Genomic DNA, 20,775 nt, shown 5'->3' with positions numbered 1-20,775 from the left:
AGAGACCTCTGGCATTTGGCTTTAAAGGCAGGCATTAAGAAAGTACTTCCTGTAATGAGAGATGGCTCCTGGGTTGCCATAGAAACAAATGGAGATTATGCAACTATCCTCCTTCACATACTTTGGGAACCAGGAAAGTAAGTTATCTGGGACCGCAGAAGTCTCCCTCAAGCAACACAGACATAATGTGTTGGTGGTAACATGTGTGCATTGTTTGGACTAGATCCGGTTATAGTTAGACTGGCAGCTTCTGGGTCTTTCCCCATGAGACCAGGAGAGTTTATCACTAGTTCGGTTTGGACCCTGCATGGGATCAATATTTTCTTTGCCAATGGAACCATCCCTGTGAAAAGAGGTCAAGAGCATGACCCCCATGCAGGCCTGGGAACATTGAGTCTATTAAGAAACATATGTGCTATGCGAGAGCATCAACATAGATATGATCCAAGCTGACTCTTAGCGTCCTCTGAATGGGGCCTCATGGAACCTCAGGCTCTGAGGGGGAACAAGGTTCGGTTTCAGACTTGTTTCCCTGCAGTGACTACCTGGTGGCTTTGAATTCAGAAACAATGGGTCTTAACGTCGGCTTGACTTTTGCTTTGGTACAACTGGTATAATGACTATATTTTTGGAAAGGTATTCCAATTCAAGAAGCAAAACTGAGAGACTAAATGAAAAAAGTGAATATAGAAAACAATTTAAGAAAAAAAAACCCATGAAAACATTTTTTCCAAAGGAGTGGATTATTGTTTTGTTTTGTTTTAATTTCATTATTGCCATTGATCTTTTAAAATAGGTTAATTTAAATCTGTATGTACAGGATGCCAGAAAACAGAAGACTGGTAAAGCTGGCTTTCCAGATTTCTCCGTTAGAAGATTACTAGTTTTGCACCATTAAAATATTTAACATTGCTTATTGGTTGTTATTTCGTCCTTTAAAAGTTCCCTGGGGGCATTCTGAAGTTTAAATTCATCTATACCTTTTAAAGCACAAATGTTTCGGCAATATTCACTGACTTAGAAGAGAATACGTAGTAATGAAATAACAAAATTTGTTTTCATGTGGGATGAAAAAAACTAGCCTTAGTGTACTCTCTGGCTTGCTCTCTGTTTCTCTGACACTGTCTCTCTCTCTCTCTCTCTCTCTCCACTGTTGGATATATCACCTTAGTGTGCCATTATAGGACACCACTGTTCTATGTTTCAATGCTGTGGACGACATATGAAGTCGGTTCCTGTTTACACCACAATCACAGGGAACAAAATGAGTCACATCTTTTTAGTGTTCTATATTAACTGTTAGATTGTTAATGGCTGCTTAATGGTTTTAGCATTTCATTCTTGTTTGCATTTAATTCCTTGCCTATAAATGCTTTCCAGCTGTGGACACTAGATAATTTCATAAATTAATAGCACCTTGCGATCTGTAAACTCCAAGCTAAGCAGAGAGCCTTGGAGACTAACCATCATCCCTCAAGTACCAAGGATAGAAGGAGGTGTCCCTGGTGGAACTCTTGGAATCCCTGTGAGTGAGAGAATAGTTTTCCCTCAGGTGGTCCCAAGACCTCACTCTCTAGTTTGGATATGCTACATACACACACATGTATATATATATATATATATATATATATACACACACACACACACACACACACACACACACACACACACACACACACACACACACACACACATATATATAATGTATAGATAGTCTTCAAGTGGTTTTACCATGGGGTTTCAAGTCAATATATCAGTTTCTAAGTGTAATGCACCTTAATCAGTGTCACCCTTTCCATCTGGGTATGGTTTGAGCGCTTCCCTAGGGCTTTGTGAGTTATTAAGAGACTGAACGTTGACCTGCCTTGTGTTTCGAGGTGGAGTCTTTGGGAATTAATCAGGATTCAATGAAATCATGAGGTGAATGGAATACGATTGATATGGAGTCTACGATGGAGTCCCGGTGGATTTATGGGAAGGAGAGGAGACACGCACGTGTTTTCTCTGTCTCTTGTCTGGTGATTCCCTGCTCTGTCCTAAGGCGGTCAAGCAGAGGGCTGTCACGGGATGTGGCTCCTTGACCTGGGCTTCCAGCCAAATCAAACCTTTTCCCTTTATGACTCAGTCTGGTTTTTGTGTTACTGGCAACTGGAGATAGACTCATCACCCACTTCTTACATCCAGCTCAAGGGTAGAAGAGACTTGTCACCGTTCTTATCACTGCCTTTGGTGCAACTCTCAGCTGACCTTTTCTGATCCACCCTGTACATCCCCCCAGCCAACTGTCTTGGAAAGCAAATGAAGACCCCATTGGGGACGATGTTGCTTAAAATTGACCTCCCCTCCCCTCCCCTCTCCCCCCAGTAACTGGAGAAACCCCGTGTGCGGGACTTGTCGGATCCCCTTCCTACCTGCAGAGCAGTCAGGACCTTCATAGCCCTCCTCACAGAGACAGAGCCCCTCCTGGCAGTGTCCTCGCCCGCTGCAGGCATTCAGACACCGCCGCTGCCCACAGTCATGGCCAGCATAGCCCTCCTGGCACAGGCAGGTGCCATTAGCACATCTCCCCTTTCCCGAACAGTCTCCGGGGCACCTGAGCTCCCTGCAGTCCTCGCCGGTGTAGGGCTCTTCACAAACACACTCCCCGTCCACGCAGAGCCCCCGGGAACTGCAGTCCGTGGGACACCGGAGCTCCGAGCAGTCGTCACCACTGTATTCACTGTCACAGATGCACTGGCCATCAACACACACCCCCCGACTGGAGCAGCCCAGCGGGCAGTAGGGCTCTGAGCAATTCTTGCCAACCCAGCCTTCATCGCAGATGCAGCCACAGGACTCCAAGCTAAAGTTGCCATGACCACTGCAGTGAGGAATATAGTCCAGTTGTCCTGGAATGGTAGAGAATAAGGTCAGTGGATGCTAGGGAGGGGGCAGGGGAGAAGCCTCCTCTTAGCCTCTGAGCGGGTGTGTGTGTGTGACTGACAGTAAAGTTGAACATAGGTTGTCACGGGTTTGAGCTAATAAATAGGTTCACCCGGTCTGAGGGCAGAGAGAGGAGAGATCGGATCCCTCGTCTTCCAAGAGCTCGCCTTTAGCATGTCTTAGGCTAGATTCCCCAGACATAGTCCTGAAAGGAAGACTCGGGTAAAAGTGACTGAGAAGGTGTTCCTAGGACACACTGGGAGTGGGGAGGGGAGATAAGGAAGGAAGTCACCCAAGTCAGGTTGCTTATCAAGCGAAGTCCCATTCAGAGTGCCTTGGATTTCATCCTGCAGGGTGCCTTGGAATCAGCATGGATCCAACTTCCTCATGGGCCAAGGGCATGTGGGATCCAGTGCCACTTTCCTCTCACTGGGCAGGCCAAAGAGCTCAGTCTAAGGACAGTCTTCTGGGAAAGAGGTGTTGGCATCAGAGGGGGTGTAGGTCGGCTCTGGGTCAGAGAGGCAGAGAAAGGCAGTGTGTGCTACAAACCAGTCCTTTCTCCTCTTTTGCCTGCCACCAATGGACTGTTGATTCATCAACACTCAACACCAAGGTTACTTCAGAGACTTCCGGAAAGTTCCATCAAGGTTATTGTTTGCTGTGGTCCCTCCGAGTTTCGACATGTGTCTTCTCCCAGCTCTAACGGCAGCAGTGTCGCTGCAGCGGTTAATTTATCTGTCTAAACAAACTTGCTAAACAAACACACACTGAATACTTGCTCAGCATCCTTCTTCCTCCTTGGCCCTGAGCAGGTGAAGTTTAAATAAGTTCTGTCTGGTAAATTTTACTGCTCCTGCAGCACTCATGGCCTGAAAAGACACGACTCCACCCTTGCTGCAGAAAGCTCATCCTCGGACATATTTCCCCCATTTTCCAGGGATCCTAGTAGGAGGTTTGTTAAAAAGACCACTTCCAGAAACCACCCTGCCTTCCTGAGCAGCAGGGAGACCCTGTCCAGAGAAATCTAGAATTTTCTCCTGCTTTCTAGCTCCATTGAAAAGACTAAGTAACTTGTCAGGTCACACTCAGGGAGACCGGACTTCTAGACCTCCTTCTCTCAGCTTCAGTTTGCTTGTGTACAACCCATTGAGAAAAAAACCCATTATTCAACAACTTCCCTTCATTTTGCTGTGACGGAGGAAGACCAGGGCTGATATCACTTCGGAGTTGTGGACCATTCGGCCTCCGCTGAAACTTCATTCAGAGGAAGCCTTCACCCTACAGAGGGAACACTTGCATCCAAAATAATATGGTGGATGCTTGTTCTGATTTAAAAAGCCAATAAGCAAAAACCCTGAACTTCCTCGATCTAAGGGGTCTTTCACAAGTAAGGAAGCCATAGATCAGATCTGAAGTCAGGATCGGGGTTCTGAAGATTTAATCCTATCTTTCAGAGAGGTAGTGACAGTAACTCATATGTGTTACTAGTCAGGGGGTATACAAAGTTAGAAGGCAGTGCTGGGAAGGCGGGGTGAACTCTAAGAACAAGGGCAGTTTTATGTGAATGTGTGTTTGAGTGTCCATGCATGAACACATGTGTACGTTTCTGAAGAGGGCAGAGGGTAAAACTTCCATCTTGCTGGAGAAGATGGACACAGGTCCTTGGAGATCTTAACAGTCACCATTTATTCAGATGGGCAAAAGGCTGTCTAAGGCCTAACAGAGTGCTTGCATTCTCTCGTCTCTCAGGTTAACATGAGTAGATATCAGTGCAACAGTGTGTAAAACCCAAAGATGAATGGAGACAGACATCGAATTCCCTGCTTGCCATCGACGTTGCCGTGCTGAACCGATGTACCATTACCTGACTCATCCCCCGCAAATCAGGTTAATGTATTTCAAACTGGCTAAGCAGGGTAAAGCATCCCTGAGCAGAATCCCCAGGGAAGGACTGCATTTAGATGATACAGACACCTTCACTGAGGAAGAAAGAGCTGCAGACTGGGCCACATTCCTCCCCCCACCTTGGGCTTGTAAAGAGATGCTAGGCTTTGCTCCCTCGGATTCCTTCTTCCTCTCTCCTCAACCCTCTCCTTCCCACCTGGGTGGTGAGCTCCCTGGACTCTACCTGTGGCAGCACTCTCCGGGCAGCAGTTGGTGTTACACTGGTCCCGCAGCAGTGACACCTCCCTCTCCAGCATCTCGATCCGGCTCAGCAGCTCCTGTAGCACCTGGACTGAGCTGGCACACGGGCAGGCCTTTTTGGGGAGGTTGATCTTGTGGGTGAAGGTGACCTGGCTCTCGTGGTCTGAGGTCTGGCCTGTGTACTCTGCCAGAGTCTCGTCTTCGGCACTCACCTCCTGCTCAGCGGATGCCTCCAGCCCCGAGGAGCAGAGGCTCTCCAGGGGCACGTTAATATTGTACACATGGTTGAAGACCATGGGCTGCTCTTTGCTGGTGGTGTTGTAATTGGAAACGCCTCCTTCTTCCTCTACTCTCTGTCTCTGGACCCTTTCTGTGGTCACCTCCAGCTGACACTCTGAGGGCTTAAGCATGGAGCCCAGAAGGATCAGGTTGACACCAATGAGCATGTTCTTCAGGACCACCGTTTCCCCGTCTGCTCCCATCCTCTCAGCCAGAGCCACGTTCAAAAGCAGCCTGCAGGACGCAGTGTGGAGTGGTGGGACTCTGCGAGAGAAATCAAGGGTTGAGACATCCTATGAGATCTGTGCTTTGTCACAAGCCTCTCTCCAACCCTACAAAACGAAAGCATAGGTAGAAAAAGATTCTCCAGGCCCCATTGGGAAGGGGCAATGGCTGCCAAGGATAGAAAGTTCCAAGACTTTGCTCTAGAGGAATGAATCATGGCGAATGGATACTGCTTCTGCATAAGGCCATTTTGGCCATGAGTCTATTCAATGTGGTGGGCAGAGTCTCTAATGGGCTGGGAGTGGGTCTCTGTGGATAGTCTACTCCTTTGAAGAGAGCTCTGGGCTTCCGTTCACTTCTGAATTGGGATGAAGGGTATGATGGAGTCTTAAATGTTCTTTTCTCTATCCCCAGCTATTTATTATGAAGGGGCCCCATCAACCACTTAAAATAGCTTGTTCATTAACTCCTTTAAGCTCATCTATCTAGTGCAGCTTGACTTTAGAATAACCAACCGGCTAAATAATATAGTTCCAGGTAATTGTGACTGTTAATTATCCTTGGGTACATTTGTGATTAGCTAGGACAGTGTGAGCTGAACTTTGTTCTAATCTTCTCATTAGTACAGTTCCAGTGCTCTGTGGCTGCAGGGTGCCTTTCTTCGGAGTTTCTGTTTAAATTGCTAAAATAATGAATTAGCTCCTCTGTTGGTTACCTAGTCACCAAGAACCATGGCGAATAATAAATCCATAGTCATAAAAATTAGTTTCTATAAAAGTTACATTTCCTTTTAATTCCCCATGTAAAAGAGAAACTTAGACACTTTGGTTTTGAAGGTAAAGTTTGAGCAACTGAGAAAATTAAGGACTAAGGAACCAAACAAGAGCAATTGTAAGCCTGAGAAGAAAGAAACAATGGAAACCAAGAGAGGTTGAGATTTGAAGGTAGGCTCGATCCTCATACTGGTGTTCTTACCTACTATGCTCCAAGGGTATTTATTTTTTTCCCCTGTCTTTGATGGAAATTGTGTATATTCTGGGCTTTTCTCAGGAACACTGAGATTAGAAAACTTGTTGGGCCCAATGTTCTTTCTTCCATGACACACTTTTCTCTTGTCCTTTCCCTCACCCATCTCTCCAAAATACAGGCAGAATTAACCCCCAACTCCTCCATGCGCCCCCCTTCCTATAGCAGTGACTGTGGACTTCCTGAGCCTGCTTCTCTCCAACTGGGCTACTAAATGGATTGGGTCAGTGTCTTATCTTCCACATAGGTATAGTAATTGTGTGTCTAGGACAGTGACAGTGCTTTGGACACTGTTGTTGACTGGATGGATGGGAAGATGCATAAAAGGACAAATAAGCAGATGAATTATAATGAGTGCCCAATGAGCCAAAGGTTGAATCATTCTCCAACTCATTTACTCCCTCTCCATTAGCCATAGGCTATTCACTGTTCCTTTCTATTTCATCTCTGGACAATGTCTAAGGCTGATTGAATTAGGAGTAACTTAAATGAATGACTAGCATAAAAACCAGGCCTTATTATTCAGATATTACATTATATGTTGGACTCTGGTCTGTTCCTGTTTCCAATATGTAGAGGAACAGAGAAGATCAGAGCTGTTGAGACCATGGGCTTCAGAGCTATATTTCCTAGACTCAACCTTCAGTGTATTCACTTTCTAGCTATGTGAAGATCACTTAATCTCACCAGGTTTCAGTTCCCTATCTATAAAATAGAGATAACAGTGACACTTACTTTGTAAGAAAGGAGTGATGATTGAGTTATTATCTGCATAATATTTACCTAGTATCTTTCATTAACTACAATAAATGTGGTTTGCAAAGAAGTAGGTTAATTATTCTGGTTCATCTGTTCAAGGACTACCATGTGAAATGTCTTATCTGCTAGTGGATACCAGCAAATCCAAATCCTTAGCATGCCCTTGAATAAAGATGAGTGAGGTCCTTAGAATGCTATGGAGATGGAGATCCATTGGTCCTATCTGATAAGGTTAATCTACCCTGGGGATTGGTGGATTGACGTGTCTGAACCAAAGTATAATGGTAAGCTCATCCCAAGACCTTTCTCATCTGAGGCTTTGCACGTCATCCCATTTTTGAGATGTTACCTCTGCCTTAATGTCATTGAAAGCATCCCAAGAGTGGCCGTATAGTCAGCCTTTCACACACACAAAAAGGAATGTCTCTATCTCTCTCACTGAATTAAAATGTTTCTCTCAATCCTGTTGATATTTTCCAATCCCTGTTGGTATTGTTGAAGAGCTTTTCTTTCCTTATGGAAATTATGAAATCATCACACAATATTCGGTAACATTTCATGTAGATTTTTACCCAGAATGAATGACCAACAAATAGGTCTCAAAATAAATGGTAGAAATGTGCAGGGAGACAAGGGACAGGAAAATGAAGGGGAAAATGCTAGCCCTACACTTTGGTCCCAAACCTGAACCCTGAATCTCTGGAGACAGAGAAAGGTCTATAATTTTAGATATGAGAAATACTTAAGATTTTAATCAATAACTAAATGTACCATGAGTCAGTTAACAATTTGAGTTTCTTATTTCAACTTAAGCTTTATAAATCTGAATATAAAAAGGATAAACAAGGTTTTGTTCTGCTCTGTCCTATACAGATCATTTGTTATTTCTGAGTAGCTAGTAGCTTGCAAGAGCTTGAAATCGCTTCCTATGGAAAGCAGGGAATTAGCATTTTGGTCCAGGGATATGAAGATTTAGGAAGCATCTTTATTCCTTTGTTAATAGTTCATTTGATAGGTATTTATTGAGAATCTTCTAGCGTCATGCCCTTTTTCATAGAAATTACATTCACACGTGTGGAATGTGATAGGGTAAAGGGTAAAGTGGACAAAATAAATACCAAAAACACTTGAATTTAATGCACATTATATGATATTTAATATATGACCACGCTGCATATGTCTCTGTGTGTTTGTATCAGGAATGGATAACTTCTGTGGAGAAAAAGAAGAGAAAAGAGAGCACAGGAGTTAAGAGGGCAAGGGGGCACGGTGGTATGAGTGAGGTTGGGAAAAGCTTCTCTGACTAGATGACAGCTAAGCAGAGATCTGTCAGAAGTGGGACAATGAGCCGAGCAAATGTCAGGGGATGAGCATCCCAGCCACGGAGAACAGCATATGTAGGGTCTCTGAAGCAGGAGCGGGCCTGGGGAGCCTGAGCAGCAGCACAGCAAGGGCCAGGTGAGGAGATGAAGTCAGACTGTTGGGCTCCAGGTCATGAGGAGCCCTGCACACCACTGACAGCATCTTTTGGATGTTACGGTCACTGTACTCCAATTGCACCAGCATGTTAAATATTGATAATAACCTACTCCTGGACCTTGAGAAACTCAAAAAGGAGATAAAAATGCAAGGGATAATGACCAGGGCTGACAAGACATGAACTGTCCAGAGAGGGCTAGAGGAGCTGCAAGTTACTTGGTGTTGCTGAAGCAAAGCAGTAGGGAAAGTCACAAAGAAGGTAGGGTAGCCGTGAGTGCAGATGGCCAACCATTTCTGGCCTGGTCCCTAGGCGTACAGTAAGAGCACATTGTCCAGTTCCCTTTTGGTCAGGTGAGACCCTATCACTCGTTCTGACTAATGAGCAGTGAGGGGAAGTGATGTGTATCCCCTCCCTGCTGGTCCATTTAATTGGCCACCTGCCAAAGCTTTCCTCCCTCCCATGGTGACTTGGCTCGGCTCAAGGTGGGGACTGCTGTGTCTCTCTGTGTCTCTGAGTAGCTGTAGTACACACAGTCTCCCCGCTGAGTCAGGGAGAATGCAAAATGGGAGAGATTAATAATCCTTTGGCTTTTGAAGTGCAGATTTGGGGGTAGCTTTATCACTATAGAATAATCTAGCCTATTAGGAGATAAAATAGAAATCGATCTTAATGGATTATTCTTTAAGACAGGACAAGTTCATTTTACATGGAAGAGATGGCATTTGCTACGACTCTGACATGTACAAGAACATGGCTTGTTCAGTGAATCTAATTTTTTGAAGCACTGTCAAATGCTAAGTGTTTAGGTCCTTATCTAGCAAAGGTCCCACAGACATAGCTTCCATCAAGTAGGAGAAGTATACAAGGAAAGAGATCGTGACCCATTGTAAAGAATAGCTTTTTTAGTAGTGAACGCTCCCTGGTGTGATGACAGGTAATGAGTACTGGTCACTGAAGGAGTTCAGACACATGCTGAAATTCTACATAGTGAGAATGCCCAAGAGGGTTTGTCAAGCGTTAGAGGAGATGAATAGGCCCAAAATGAATATTAAAGTCTTTTCTTTCCTGAAACTATATAAATTCATGGTCTCAGTGGGTTTTAGGAATCTACTCACTATAGCAGCATCGCCACTAACAAATTGCCATCAACTGATGGTTTACACACCACTCTCTCAGAGTGCTGAAGGTTAGGAGTCTAAAATCAAAGTGTTGTTGGGGTTGGCTCTTCCTGAGTGCTTTGAGAGAGAATCTGTTCTATGCATCTTTCCCAGCTTCTGGTGACAGCTGGCATGCCTTGACATGGATTTTTAAGGGCCATCTTTTACAAACTCAACAGTCATACCCAATTCAGGATCCTGCCTCATCCAGTATGACCTCACTTTAATATAGCTCATTGTATCTATAATGAATTTATTTCCAACTTCTGTGGTTTAGTGTTAGGACTTGAATCCAGATGTAATTAGGGGATTCAAGTCAACCCATAACAATTACCTGTAGTAAATGGACTGAGTTAAGCACTCCTCTCATATTACTTTACTTATTCCTTGAAACAACCTTATACATTATAGAGAAATGATATTAAGAGTCAAGATATTTATGGCACAAGTATGGCTTGGATAATAACCAATCAAAATGGGCTTTCAATCAAGTAGGAGGGGGTATCTATCAACCAGACTTGTGCATAACCACTAGGATCGTAAGGCAATTTTGTTCTAATAGTACGTCCTCTTTTTATTGCTTTTATGTAAGATGAAGAAAATGAGCTTCAAGAAAGGCCAGGAAGCTTGACCAAGACTACACAGCTTAATGAGCAGAAGAGCCGGAAGAGAACCAAGTTCTTGCTGACCAGAGTCTATCTTCATGGCCATTTTTCAGTCAGCTTTAATTAGTGGCCACAGTCTGTTCTCATGAAGACACGGCGCCCTTCCATCTCAACACTCCCCTCTCCTGGGTTCAGATTCAGGGCTTCCTGACAGCGATGACTTTTAGCTTAATGTTTTCTCTGTGAATCCAGGCTCTGTCCTCAGAAATTGTTTCAGTGTCTCTCTCCTGAGAGAAAGCCTGTCTGATGGCTTTTTATTTATAAGTGCTCAGCTCCTACTTTGTCCCAAGAATAAGAATAAGTCTAAGCCAGCAAGCCTTGTCCTTAGAGAGTTGGGAGGAAGTTTGCAAAGGTGCTTCTTCCCAGGAGAGTGCTATACTGTGCTAGCAGACATGGAGAGCCAGGATCTTGCATGATTCACTCTGGCTTCCTTCCCTTCTCCTAGATAACTCTGCTTTGCCCCATACACAGCTCAACCATAAGCCCTTGCCACTGATGTGTTGCCTCTCTCAGATTTTCTTTTCTGGGGGAGACAGAACAAGAGGATGGGAAAGCTCTTCCAGCTGAAGCCTGCTGCAGAGGGAGGAGAAGGGAAAAAACCAAGCTTTATTGAATGCCTACTTAATGAATATGCTAAAATCCAGTCCTTAATAATGGCTTTTCTTTCTGTGCCCCTGACAGCTTCCTTTTTTTGTTTTTGACTCCAATCTCTACCTTTGTTTCCTGTCTTTCCACACACTGAAGGATGCCAACTGTTCTGCAAGAGGTCTCATTCATTCATACTTTTCAGTGATGGCGGTGGGTAGTCCTGTAGAAGTTCCCAGGAAGGTCTGGCCTTGGTGTGGAGTCCCCAGGAGTGCTGTACTAGCCTTGTCTCACCTTGCTGTGAGATCGATGCTTTCTTTTTCTTTGGTGAAGGTAGTAGTGAATGCAGGTCGAAGCCTGAGATGCCAAACCTCTATCTTCAAGCTGAGAGCTGATGGCTCAAGCCTATAATCCTAGCTACTCAAGAGGCTGAGGTCAAAGCTAGCCCAGGCAGGAGAAACTCTGTGAGACTCTTATCTCCAATTAACCACCAGAAAACCAGAAGTGGTGCTGTGGCTCAAGTAGTAGAGTGCTCACTTTGAGCTGAAGAGCTCAGGGACAATGACCAGGCCCAGAGTTCAAGTCCTATGTCTGACAAAACAAGACACACACACAAAAAAAAAACAAAAAAATACCCTCTATCTCCAAAAGTGACTGGTGGGCTCTTTTCTTTCCCTTGCTGTCTTCCTATAGATGAAACATGTCATATAAGCTAGTAAGACTCCAAGCCTGTAACCTCAACAGTCTGTTAAAGACACGCTAGTGGCCTGGGAAGGGGGTTTGAATGTTTGTGTTCCCAATTCATATGTGGAAGTCTTCACCCCCCAAGGTGATGGTGGGGACTTGGGACATGATTGGGTCACAGGGCAGAGGAGGATTAGTGTTCTTATAAATGGGGCCCTAGAGAGATTCCTCCTGGCTCCCACCAGCACAGGCTAGAAGGCACCATCTAGTATCTAAAAAGCAGGCTCTGTCAACATTCTGATCTCAGACTTCCCAGTCTCCAATCCATGGCATTATGTTACCACCACTGACGCAGTCTAAGACGGGCAAAGAAGGAGAAATCAGAGAAGGGAGGCACAGAAAGGAAAACCGGGAAGGAAATAAGATGAGTACCAGGCTGGTGAGAGAGAAGGTGAGAGTTCTACAGGTGAGGTGAGAAAATATAACCCTGAGGGCTAGATCATACAGCCCAGGTTAATGATACACTAACAGTTGTGAGCAAGACAGATAGCTAATGACCCTACAAATGAGAGTGCAAGAGAGTTGCAGTAATTCGATAGATTGATACTCAGGAAATCCATGTGGTTCCATTGATTCATTTCCTCCACTCAGGCCTCCTTATCAATATAATTATCATGGCCAGCACCAGAGGTATCTCCGGGCAATTTGTAAACTGTGGATAACAGGATCATTCTCAAGGCTGATATGGTGCTGAATTAATGAGGTGCTCACTCCTGTCTAGTGAGTCCCATGGGGAAACCTGAGTCACCCCACTTTAGCTGCAGTCCTTACCCCCCACCCCAGCTAAAGTACTAACAGGATTTTCTTTCTTCTCCTCTCTTCTCCATGCATTCGTCTGGCTTGATTGCTTCACATAGAGGAGCATTTACAGAAAAATATTCTGTGAACCATCACGCTTCACAGACACAGAGGAGTAAGGAGAGAACACTAGGCGTGCAGGTCTGCCAGGGGTAGGGGGAAGAGAATTGAGGAGGACAAAGGAGACTAGAAGCACCCAGATGGCAGGGGTGTGGACTTAGACCTAGTGACACTTGAGCCTATTTCCCTTTCTTTTTTCCTAGCTAGAGGAGGGAAGGAAGAAACAAACAACTGGCCATGGGGACCTCACGGGGAGGTGAACCATGGTAGAAAATGAGAGTGTAGGTTGTTAGGTGGGTAGTGGGTAAGGACAGGTGATCCCTTGGTGGGGGGGGGGGGGGGGAGGAAGGGTTGGTGGCCAGAGCTCTGCTTGGATTTTCTAGCTTTTGCTAACCTTACTTCCTACTCCGTCCCTAGGGGTGATTATAAACCAGAAGCCTATCTGTGGGAAATGACACTCTTTCTGTACGTTTTTGTCTTCGTTAGAATTAGTTTAAAAATAGTTCCTTCTCTGCCGTTGGGATGCTGCTCTGTCACTTGGAGAAAGAGGGTAATTATGAACGATGAGGGTGTAATGTGATTACAGCTGGCCCCATTGTGTCAGTGGGGGCAGTTGGGTTGGGCTGCCGGGAAAAGGCATAGCTGGCTGTCTCCATGGACATGGGGCCTTTATTGGGCATGTCAGATTTCTGAAAAGAACCTGAGGGCAGAAACATCCCAGCAGACAGGACTCCATGGCTGGTCCAGCCCTGACAGCAAGGACACAGAGAGGTGTGACATGACAGGCTGGGTCAGCCTGGGGGGTCACTGCCCACTAGGCCTGGCTGCCCAACATCTCTGATCTGCCCATACTCTCATGTGCCCCATGTGAGAATCTGCTGGAAGAAGCCTTTGGTTCAGGACCTGATGGGGTCACTTGCATTTCTTGGCCCGTGAGGTGAACCCTGTGTGTTCGTGGCTTCGTGTCAGTGTGGATTAGACAAACTACAGTGGCCAGGATGTGGAATCTGGCTGCTGTTCTTGTCCTCTGGCTCTCCCTTGTACTCACTTGGAGAACTGTAATTGACCTGACCTTTCAGAGCAGCTTCTTCTTCATCTGGAAAATGGGGTCTTGAATATCAATCAGGGAAACCGTGCAAAGGAATAATAAAAGGTCTCATGACTGGAAGTGAATGTGATATCATCCGCCTTTAAACACAACTGGCAGAATCAGGTGAATTTGATCCCAGTGAGCACCTATTTCCCTATTTCCTTTAGGGTGGCTATACTGATTGAAAGTCCGCTGATAGAAACTTTAGCGCCAAACTTGTAATGATCTATGATCTAGATATCTCCACAAATTTTGGTAAATAGAAATCCCATTTAGGTGAGAGTTTATCCACCTTTTATAAGACTCCAGAGAATTCTTACCACCTGTAGAACATTTGATAGTTTTACACACACACACACACACACACACACACACACACACACACACACACACACACACACACACACACACACACACACTCTACAGGTAGCCTCATTTAATACTTAGTTGATGGAATTATCTCTATTTTGTAGATAAGTCTTAAAGTGTGGGGATGATTTGTCTAATCTCACACCATAAATTAGAGCCAAGCTACATTGTAACTTGCATTTTCATAGCTTCCCTCCATCAGCCGCCCCTATCTTTTGGCAGTAGGTAGGACATAAATAATGGATTACTAATTAATCTCCACTATTTTGGTCAAAATTCTTCCAAGAGTCTGACCTTTTGCTATCATTAATATCTGTTTTTCATCTGTGTTCCTTCAGCTTGGAGAACAGCATGTCATCATTTACTGTTCAATTATTCTTCTTGAAGAGTCACATCACCTTTCATCTTTTGCTTCTTTACATGTAATAAACTGCAAAGAAAGTTCCTTTGCAAGAAATTGCTGGTCAGACTGTAGTCCAAATGGATGGTTTCTATTCCTACCCTCAAGACACTCTTTAGAAAAGATTGAGAAATTGATTCTGCCCTCATGTGACTTATGGTCTAGTTGAGATGACTAGAATAATACATGGGAAACTGAAGAACAAGGCAAGGCAGTCCATTTGCATGTATTAGATTGAAGATCAGTCATTTTAAGTTCAATAGGCACCCTAAAGGGGAACAGAGCTCAGTATGAGAGAAGAGGTGTCTGAGACTAGAGGGAGTGCTGGTACTGAACGCAGATAAAAGTTGTGAGGAGTGGATGGGGAGAGAGGGCAAAGGGTACAGTATTCGTAGAATTAATTGGAGCCATAGGGCTAAATATAAGGAAATCTGTCCTCTAGGGGGACCATTTTTAGTCTTTACAAAAGCTTAAATTAAAATTAGATTCTGGAAATAATGTGTATGTACCTTATGTGTGCCTGTTAGATGAGGGGCTGGTCATATCTTATTGTTGCATCTAGAGCTTAATACCCATAAGCCAATGGGTCTCAGAGGCCAATGCTATTTACAAATTTATAAAAGGCCATTTTATAAATGAGGGTTAGTACTTCTAATAATTAAAACCACGGGACTGATTGCTTGATTTTATGATCTTAAAACCCTTTTGAAACAAATTTTTGTAATCAATTTAAAAAATATTTCTCACATCCAGAATACTACATAAATTCATCTTCTCAAAAAACAAGACCAACCTTACAACACTAAATGATCACACGCAGGCTGTTTTAAATTATACAACCTACCTATATTGGGCTCCATTCTTTTAGTAGGAACCAAACAATTGCTTTGATGCTGGATATTCATTAATTTCTCCAGATGACCAGTATGTTGGAGGCAAATTATTGAAGTTTGGCTCTAGTGATCTAAAGAAGTCATTTCCTTCATTGTATAAAGTATGGGTTTCAGAGCCTGACCCAGACCAGTAGATTACATCTTCTAATGCATGAAATAATATAATTCTTTTCTACTTGAAATTTGAGCAAGATCTGAGAGTGCTGGTATCCAAAGCACAGTTGGCTTAATTAAATTTCATTACACATAGGTTGCGTGCCAGGAATTGGACTAGTGTTTTTTCCTGAGATATCAGGTCAGGCTAGAGAAGTCTCAGGTCTCAGGCAACTTTCTGTGTACTGAGAAGGGTATCTATAGAGCAAGGATACATAGCAGACCCTAATGAGCACTGTATCACAAATATAAGAAGTACTTCACAAGGCCTGGCCGAAGGAAGCATCTCTATGCAAGACCTTCTAGAAAAGCCAGTGAAGAAGGTGGCTTTTCAAGAATGAGAAAGAATTTGAAAGGAGGGGGTAGTGACAAAGCAGCCAAAGTAAATGGCAAATAAGGAAGATTGTGTTTAAGAGGGTTCCTGGCTGGTAGACTAGGTATTTGTGTTCATGAGTGAACAGTGCTAAGATGCCATAGTCTTGGCTGCTATCTGTGTGTGTGAGGAGAAAGTCATTTTTTTTTTCCAGGACACGGCACGATTCAGAAACCTTTGGACATCTACAACTTGAAAAATAAAAAGATTTTCTTTGCTTATCATTTATCTTGTTTTGCAGTTACTTTGTTGATAAGGCTCAGATTAGTCATCCTCATTTGTTTAGAGAATCGTTTTTCTTAAGAGTACGTAATTTCTTAAATTCCTTTTCTCCCCCTCTCTCTTTCTCAACAAAATGCATTTTGCTCTCCATTAAGTTATACTGCATCTTCTTTGACCATTATTGTTAAAAGGGGGATACTGATGGAATTCAAATCTTATTTTATTCACTGCTAGGTTCAGGATATGAGTTGTAAAATATGGGATTTTCAAATGTCTTCAATTTAAATAAAGCCAACAATTGACCCACCTGCCTTTCTTTTTTTGTTTTGTGGTTTTTTTTTTTGTCGGTCGTGGGTCTTGAACTCTGTGCTTGGGTGTTATCCCTGTGCTTTTCAGCTCAAGGCGAGTGCTCTACCAGTTGAGCCACAGCGCTACTTCCGGTTTTCTGGTGGTTTATTGGAGATAAGAGTTTCACGGACTTTTCTGCCTGGGCTGGCTTTGAACCGTGATCCTCAGATCTCAGCCTCCTCTGAAGCTAGGATTATAGGCATGAGCCACCAGCACCTAGCTGCACCTGCCTTTCTGAGAAACCACATTGAGTGAACTCTAAGTGTAGCTGGATGGCTGAAGCTTTGGTAAGCCAAGCACGCCTTGAGAGTTCCAAGAATTCACATGTAGTCCATATTGAGTATAAAAAATGCCCACTGATAGAGTTCAAACTCTTTCAGGTGTACTGAGGCACACCTGAAAAAAATAATGCCCGGTTCTCTTTTTCCAGCATTCTCATTCCCTCCTAGTCTTCTGATCCCCTCTGCCTGATCCTTTCTCTGTGATTCCAGAGCCCTCCATTTTGCTTCTCTACCCACTCTGTCCATTTTTCTCCCTTATCTAGTTTCCTAAAACTACCCATCCAGTGCAAGGAGATAACTCTTGTCCCAGCCTGAGTACATCATGGAGTATTGTGAGGTTCAGGCTCTCTGTCTGGGGAAGTTTCTTGGGACTGGCTGTACTCCTTAGTTGGAGAGTTCTGCTTCTTATTTCTCTATGACACATTCTCATTGCAGGTTCTTGTAACTTCTCATCCAATTCCCTTTCCCTTTTGGGACTTATGGATAGTAAGGCTCAGCTTCTACCAGCCCCAGACCACCCACATCCAGTGCGCTGGCAGACTATAGCTGTGCAGCATTTGTCTCTGAAGATATATTGCATGCAGGAACCTGACCTGGCTTCCTGGGAAGAGATGTTTACTCCAGGCATGTCCTGTTGTCCCCAGCTCTTCTTAAAACTCACTTCCTCTCTGTTTTCTCCTTCTACTAGTCAGTCAAATGCCATAGCAATACAAGGCACAGTATTGGCAATAAATTAATGCCTGCTGAAAAACCTACTTGGAAACAGGTAGGCCTTAAACCATAAATAACCATGACATTTTCATTTTAACAACAGTCTTCAACTACCCTAACAGTAGACATGGTTCAGTGTGGTTTTGTGTTGTAGCAGAGAATAAGATTCATGGCCTGGAAAAGGTTCCAACATTTTCTCTCACATTGATCTTTCTACTTTCCGCTTTTGAAAAGCATTAAAATGAGTTAAAGAAGCAGAACACCTGGCATTTGTAGAGTTCATTAAGATTTTCAAGATGTTTTCATAAGTATCACCTTGTGGTGAGAGGAGTATCAGTTTTGCACCACATGGAAGGTGAGTATAGTGCTCCACTTTACAGATGAGTAAGCAAAGGCTCATTTTTATGAGCCATAAAGTTGGTGCTAGAGAAATCCAGTTTGCTGATTGTAATCTCCACTATTGAGGAATTCATGATGTAGAGAGGAATCTACTTCACACCATCTTTAGTTTGTTTTCCTCACAGGGAGAATAAAAAAAATACAGTCACATAAAAAAGAATGTGGTCTCCAAAATAAAATCCTTTCCGGGTCCTACCTTTTGCATTTTCAGGATGCTTACAGGTGTTTGAATGAGTAGCTGGCTAAGACCTAGGCTGGTGAGCTCATTAACATGGATTCCATGTCCCAGAACTGGTTGTGAAGTGGGGACTGTCAGGGTAGGGGGAAGCCTTGTTCTCTTTGTCTCCAGGGATTTACTTGGCAATTCTCCTGCTGGGGGTGGAGGGTGGGATTTTAGAATCTCAGATTTCTCTAGCAACAACTCAAAACCTGACCCTTTCCTGGGAGTTCCTAATGGGACAAGCTATCCTTTTGGTCCTAGTTTGCATTATCAAACAAGATTCCTGCTGGGAAATTATTATAATAATGTTCCCTCTGCTCAGCAAGATACCAGCTCCCTTCACTAAATGGAAAGCAGGTGAGCTGTTTCCCCAAAGGACTGTCAATTTCCCATGCCTTATTTATCAGGGGCAATGTTTGAAGGTAATTAGGAGATAGGTAGTGACATGTCCTTTGATTGTTTTGGGACATTATACTGACATGCTCCCACCCACAAATGGGCCGAGAATGATCCAAACTTTCGATCTGTAAGATGAGTCGGCAGTATTAAATTAACAATGAATATTTATTGCTTTTCTTCCAAAGTAATAAGAGAACTGTGCTTTTCCTAGACTGGAGACATTGGGCAGGTGTGTGGGTTTGCCCAAACCAGCTGCATTTAATTAAGAAGGGAAAAATCCCCATCACCTTCAGGCTAAGCCTACCAGAATTACAGAAGCCAGAGGTTGTGCATTGCAACCTATGCAATATTGCAATATGCATGAGAGACTACCCTATGAAGAAACAGGGATTTTTTTTTTTTACTGACATGTACAGAGTTGAGGCACATGTCAGACAGCTGTATAAGTGCATTTATTTTAGGTCATTTAATCCTCACAGGAATCAAATCATTGTTATTCTCCCCATTTTATAGATGAAAAAATTGAAGCACAAGGTTTTTTTTAATGCTTATAAAACATCAAAATGCTCTGGATGAAGTGTTAAGACTCAAACAGATCATGCCAAAGTCTCCTTTGTATTTGGAGGGATGGAGGCAGAGGAAGGCAAGCCATCTTTTTTTGCGGGGGGAGGGTGTTTATCGTGGGGTTTGAACTCTGGGCCTGGGCACTGTCCCTGAGCTCTTCAGCTCAAGGCAAGCGCTCTACCACTTGAGCCACAGCACCACTTCTGAGGGAAGCCATCTTGTGAGAAAGAATTTGTGACCATTATTTCTCAACTCCAGTAGAATTTATTACTACACTTATCACAACAGTTATCTGCATAGAGTTTATTGTCCCTGGAAGGAAATATCCCTAGAGGGCAGGATCTATAAACTAATTATCTTTTGTCTCAGCACCTGGCACAGAACCCAAAGAACAGTAGGCCGGCCTGCCCTCTGTGCCTCCCTCCCTCCCTCCCTCCCTCCCTCTCTCTCTCTCTCTCCCTCTCTCTCTCTCTCTCTCTCTCTCTCTCTCTCTCTCTCTCTCTCTCTCTCTCTCTCACGCATGTACAGTATATGTCACGTGGTTTTCACCCACTTTACCTACTCAGTGACATGTCATAGGATTACCTGCTTGTCTTTCCTGCTCTCTGCACTGATATCTGGGAAAACACCTGCTGGCGTGAGACCTGAGAGGACCAGGAAACACTGGCCCCACAGCCATCAGCAGCGTTTATAGCTATGGTAATAAATATTCAGTCTACCTCTGTGCTAACATCTCACAAAAATAGGGAGGATCATAGACCCTTCCCACTCACCTTTCTCTTGATGGTTGCTGCCTGACACATTGTTTCTTATTACTAATCTTGGTACCTGTCAGACTGTCCATATCCCCTAATTGTCTTTGCCTGCCAGTTGTCCATCTTCATAGAAAAAGCTACTTTCTCTGATTAGTCAGGTCCTGCCAGTCTTTCTTATATTTGTTGGCCTCTTCTCAGGAGGAGTGAGTGGTCTGTGGTCTTCTTTGCTCTTGGACTTGGAGTCTAGTGGCTATGAGCTGGGTTTTACATGGTTCTCTCCAGTGGTGGATCTGGGATTTGGGAGAAGGGTCACCCTGATAGGCAGGGCACTCCTGTTTTGGAGATCCAGTGTCTGTCTGTCTCCTGCTATTTCCATTCACTGGGTTCTGGAGCTTTAACAGTTATGTGACTATTCTGGGTCTCAATTTCCTTATCTATGAAGTGGGATTTATTTACAGTGAGAATTGAGTACATGAGAAAGTATTTCATAACTAACTGAGAGTGTGGCTTCAGGGGTAGGATATATGAAGCCCTGTGTTCAATCTCTAGTATTAAAAAAATAGACTATAAAGTGGCTAATAATTGATGTATATCATATCATCAACATTAAAAGACAAAAATAAATAAGCATGAATTTTCCATTTCTCCACAGGTGTCTTTGTGAAATCTAGGTGTGAAATCATTTTTCTTTCTCCGAGTTCTCTCAGCCTCAGAGTTAGAAGAGGAGCAAAGGAGAGGGTGTCACCACTGGCT

At 43.8% G+C, this 20,775-nt stretch overlaps 1 protein-coding gene across 5 annotated transcripts in view; it reads right to left on the bottom strand.

The window, feature by feature from the left end:
• The window catches only part of Tnr (tenascin R), a 414,919-nt gene that overhangs the window by 79,224 nt on the left and 314,920 nt on the right, over positions 1-20,775 (bottom strand). For 3 of the 5 annotated variants that reach the window (XM_070034414.1, XM_070034416.1, XM_070034415.1), the window contains exons 3-4: positions 5,051-5,610; positions 2,412-2,888 (exon numbers count right to left, since the gene is read on the bottom strand). In XM_070034414.1, coding sequence (XP_069890515.1) covers positions 2,412-2,888; positions 5,051-5,549 — 976 coding nt within the window. In that variant the 5' untranslated portion in view covers positions 5,550-5,610. Of the gene's footprint in view, positions 1-2,411; positions 2,889-5,050; positions 5,611-20,775 lie in introns of those variants that run through there. The other 2 variants (XM_070034417.1, XM_070034418.1) reach the window with 2 other exon arrangements.

Source organism: Dipodomys merriami, unplaced genomic scaffold (assembly GCF_024711535.1).
Source record: "Dipodomys merriami isolate MVZ:Mamm:240054 unplaced genomic scaffold, mDipMer1.0.p SCAF_24, whole genome shotgun sequence".
NCBI classification, from domain to species: Eukaryota; Metazoa; Chordata; class Mammalia; order Rodentia; family Heteromyidae; genus Dipodomys; species Dipodomys merriami.
The sequence above is the reverse complement of the archived record's forward strand: the minus strand, read 5'-3'. Positions and strand labels throughout refer to the sequence as shown.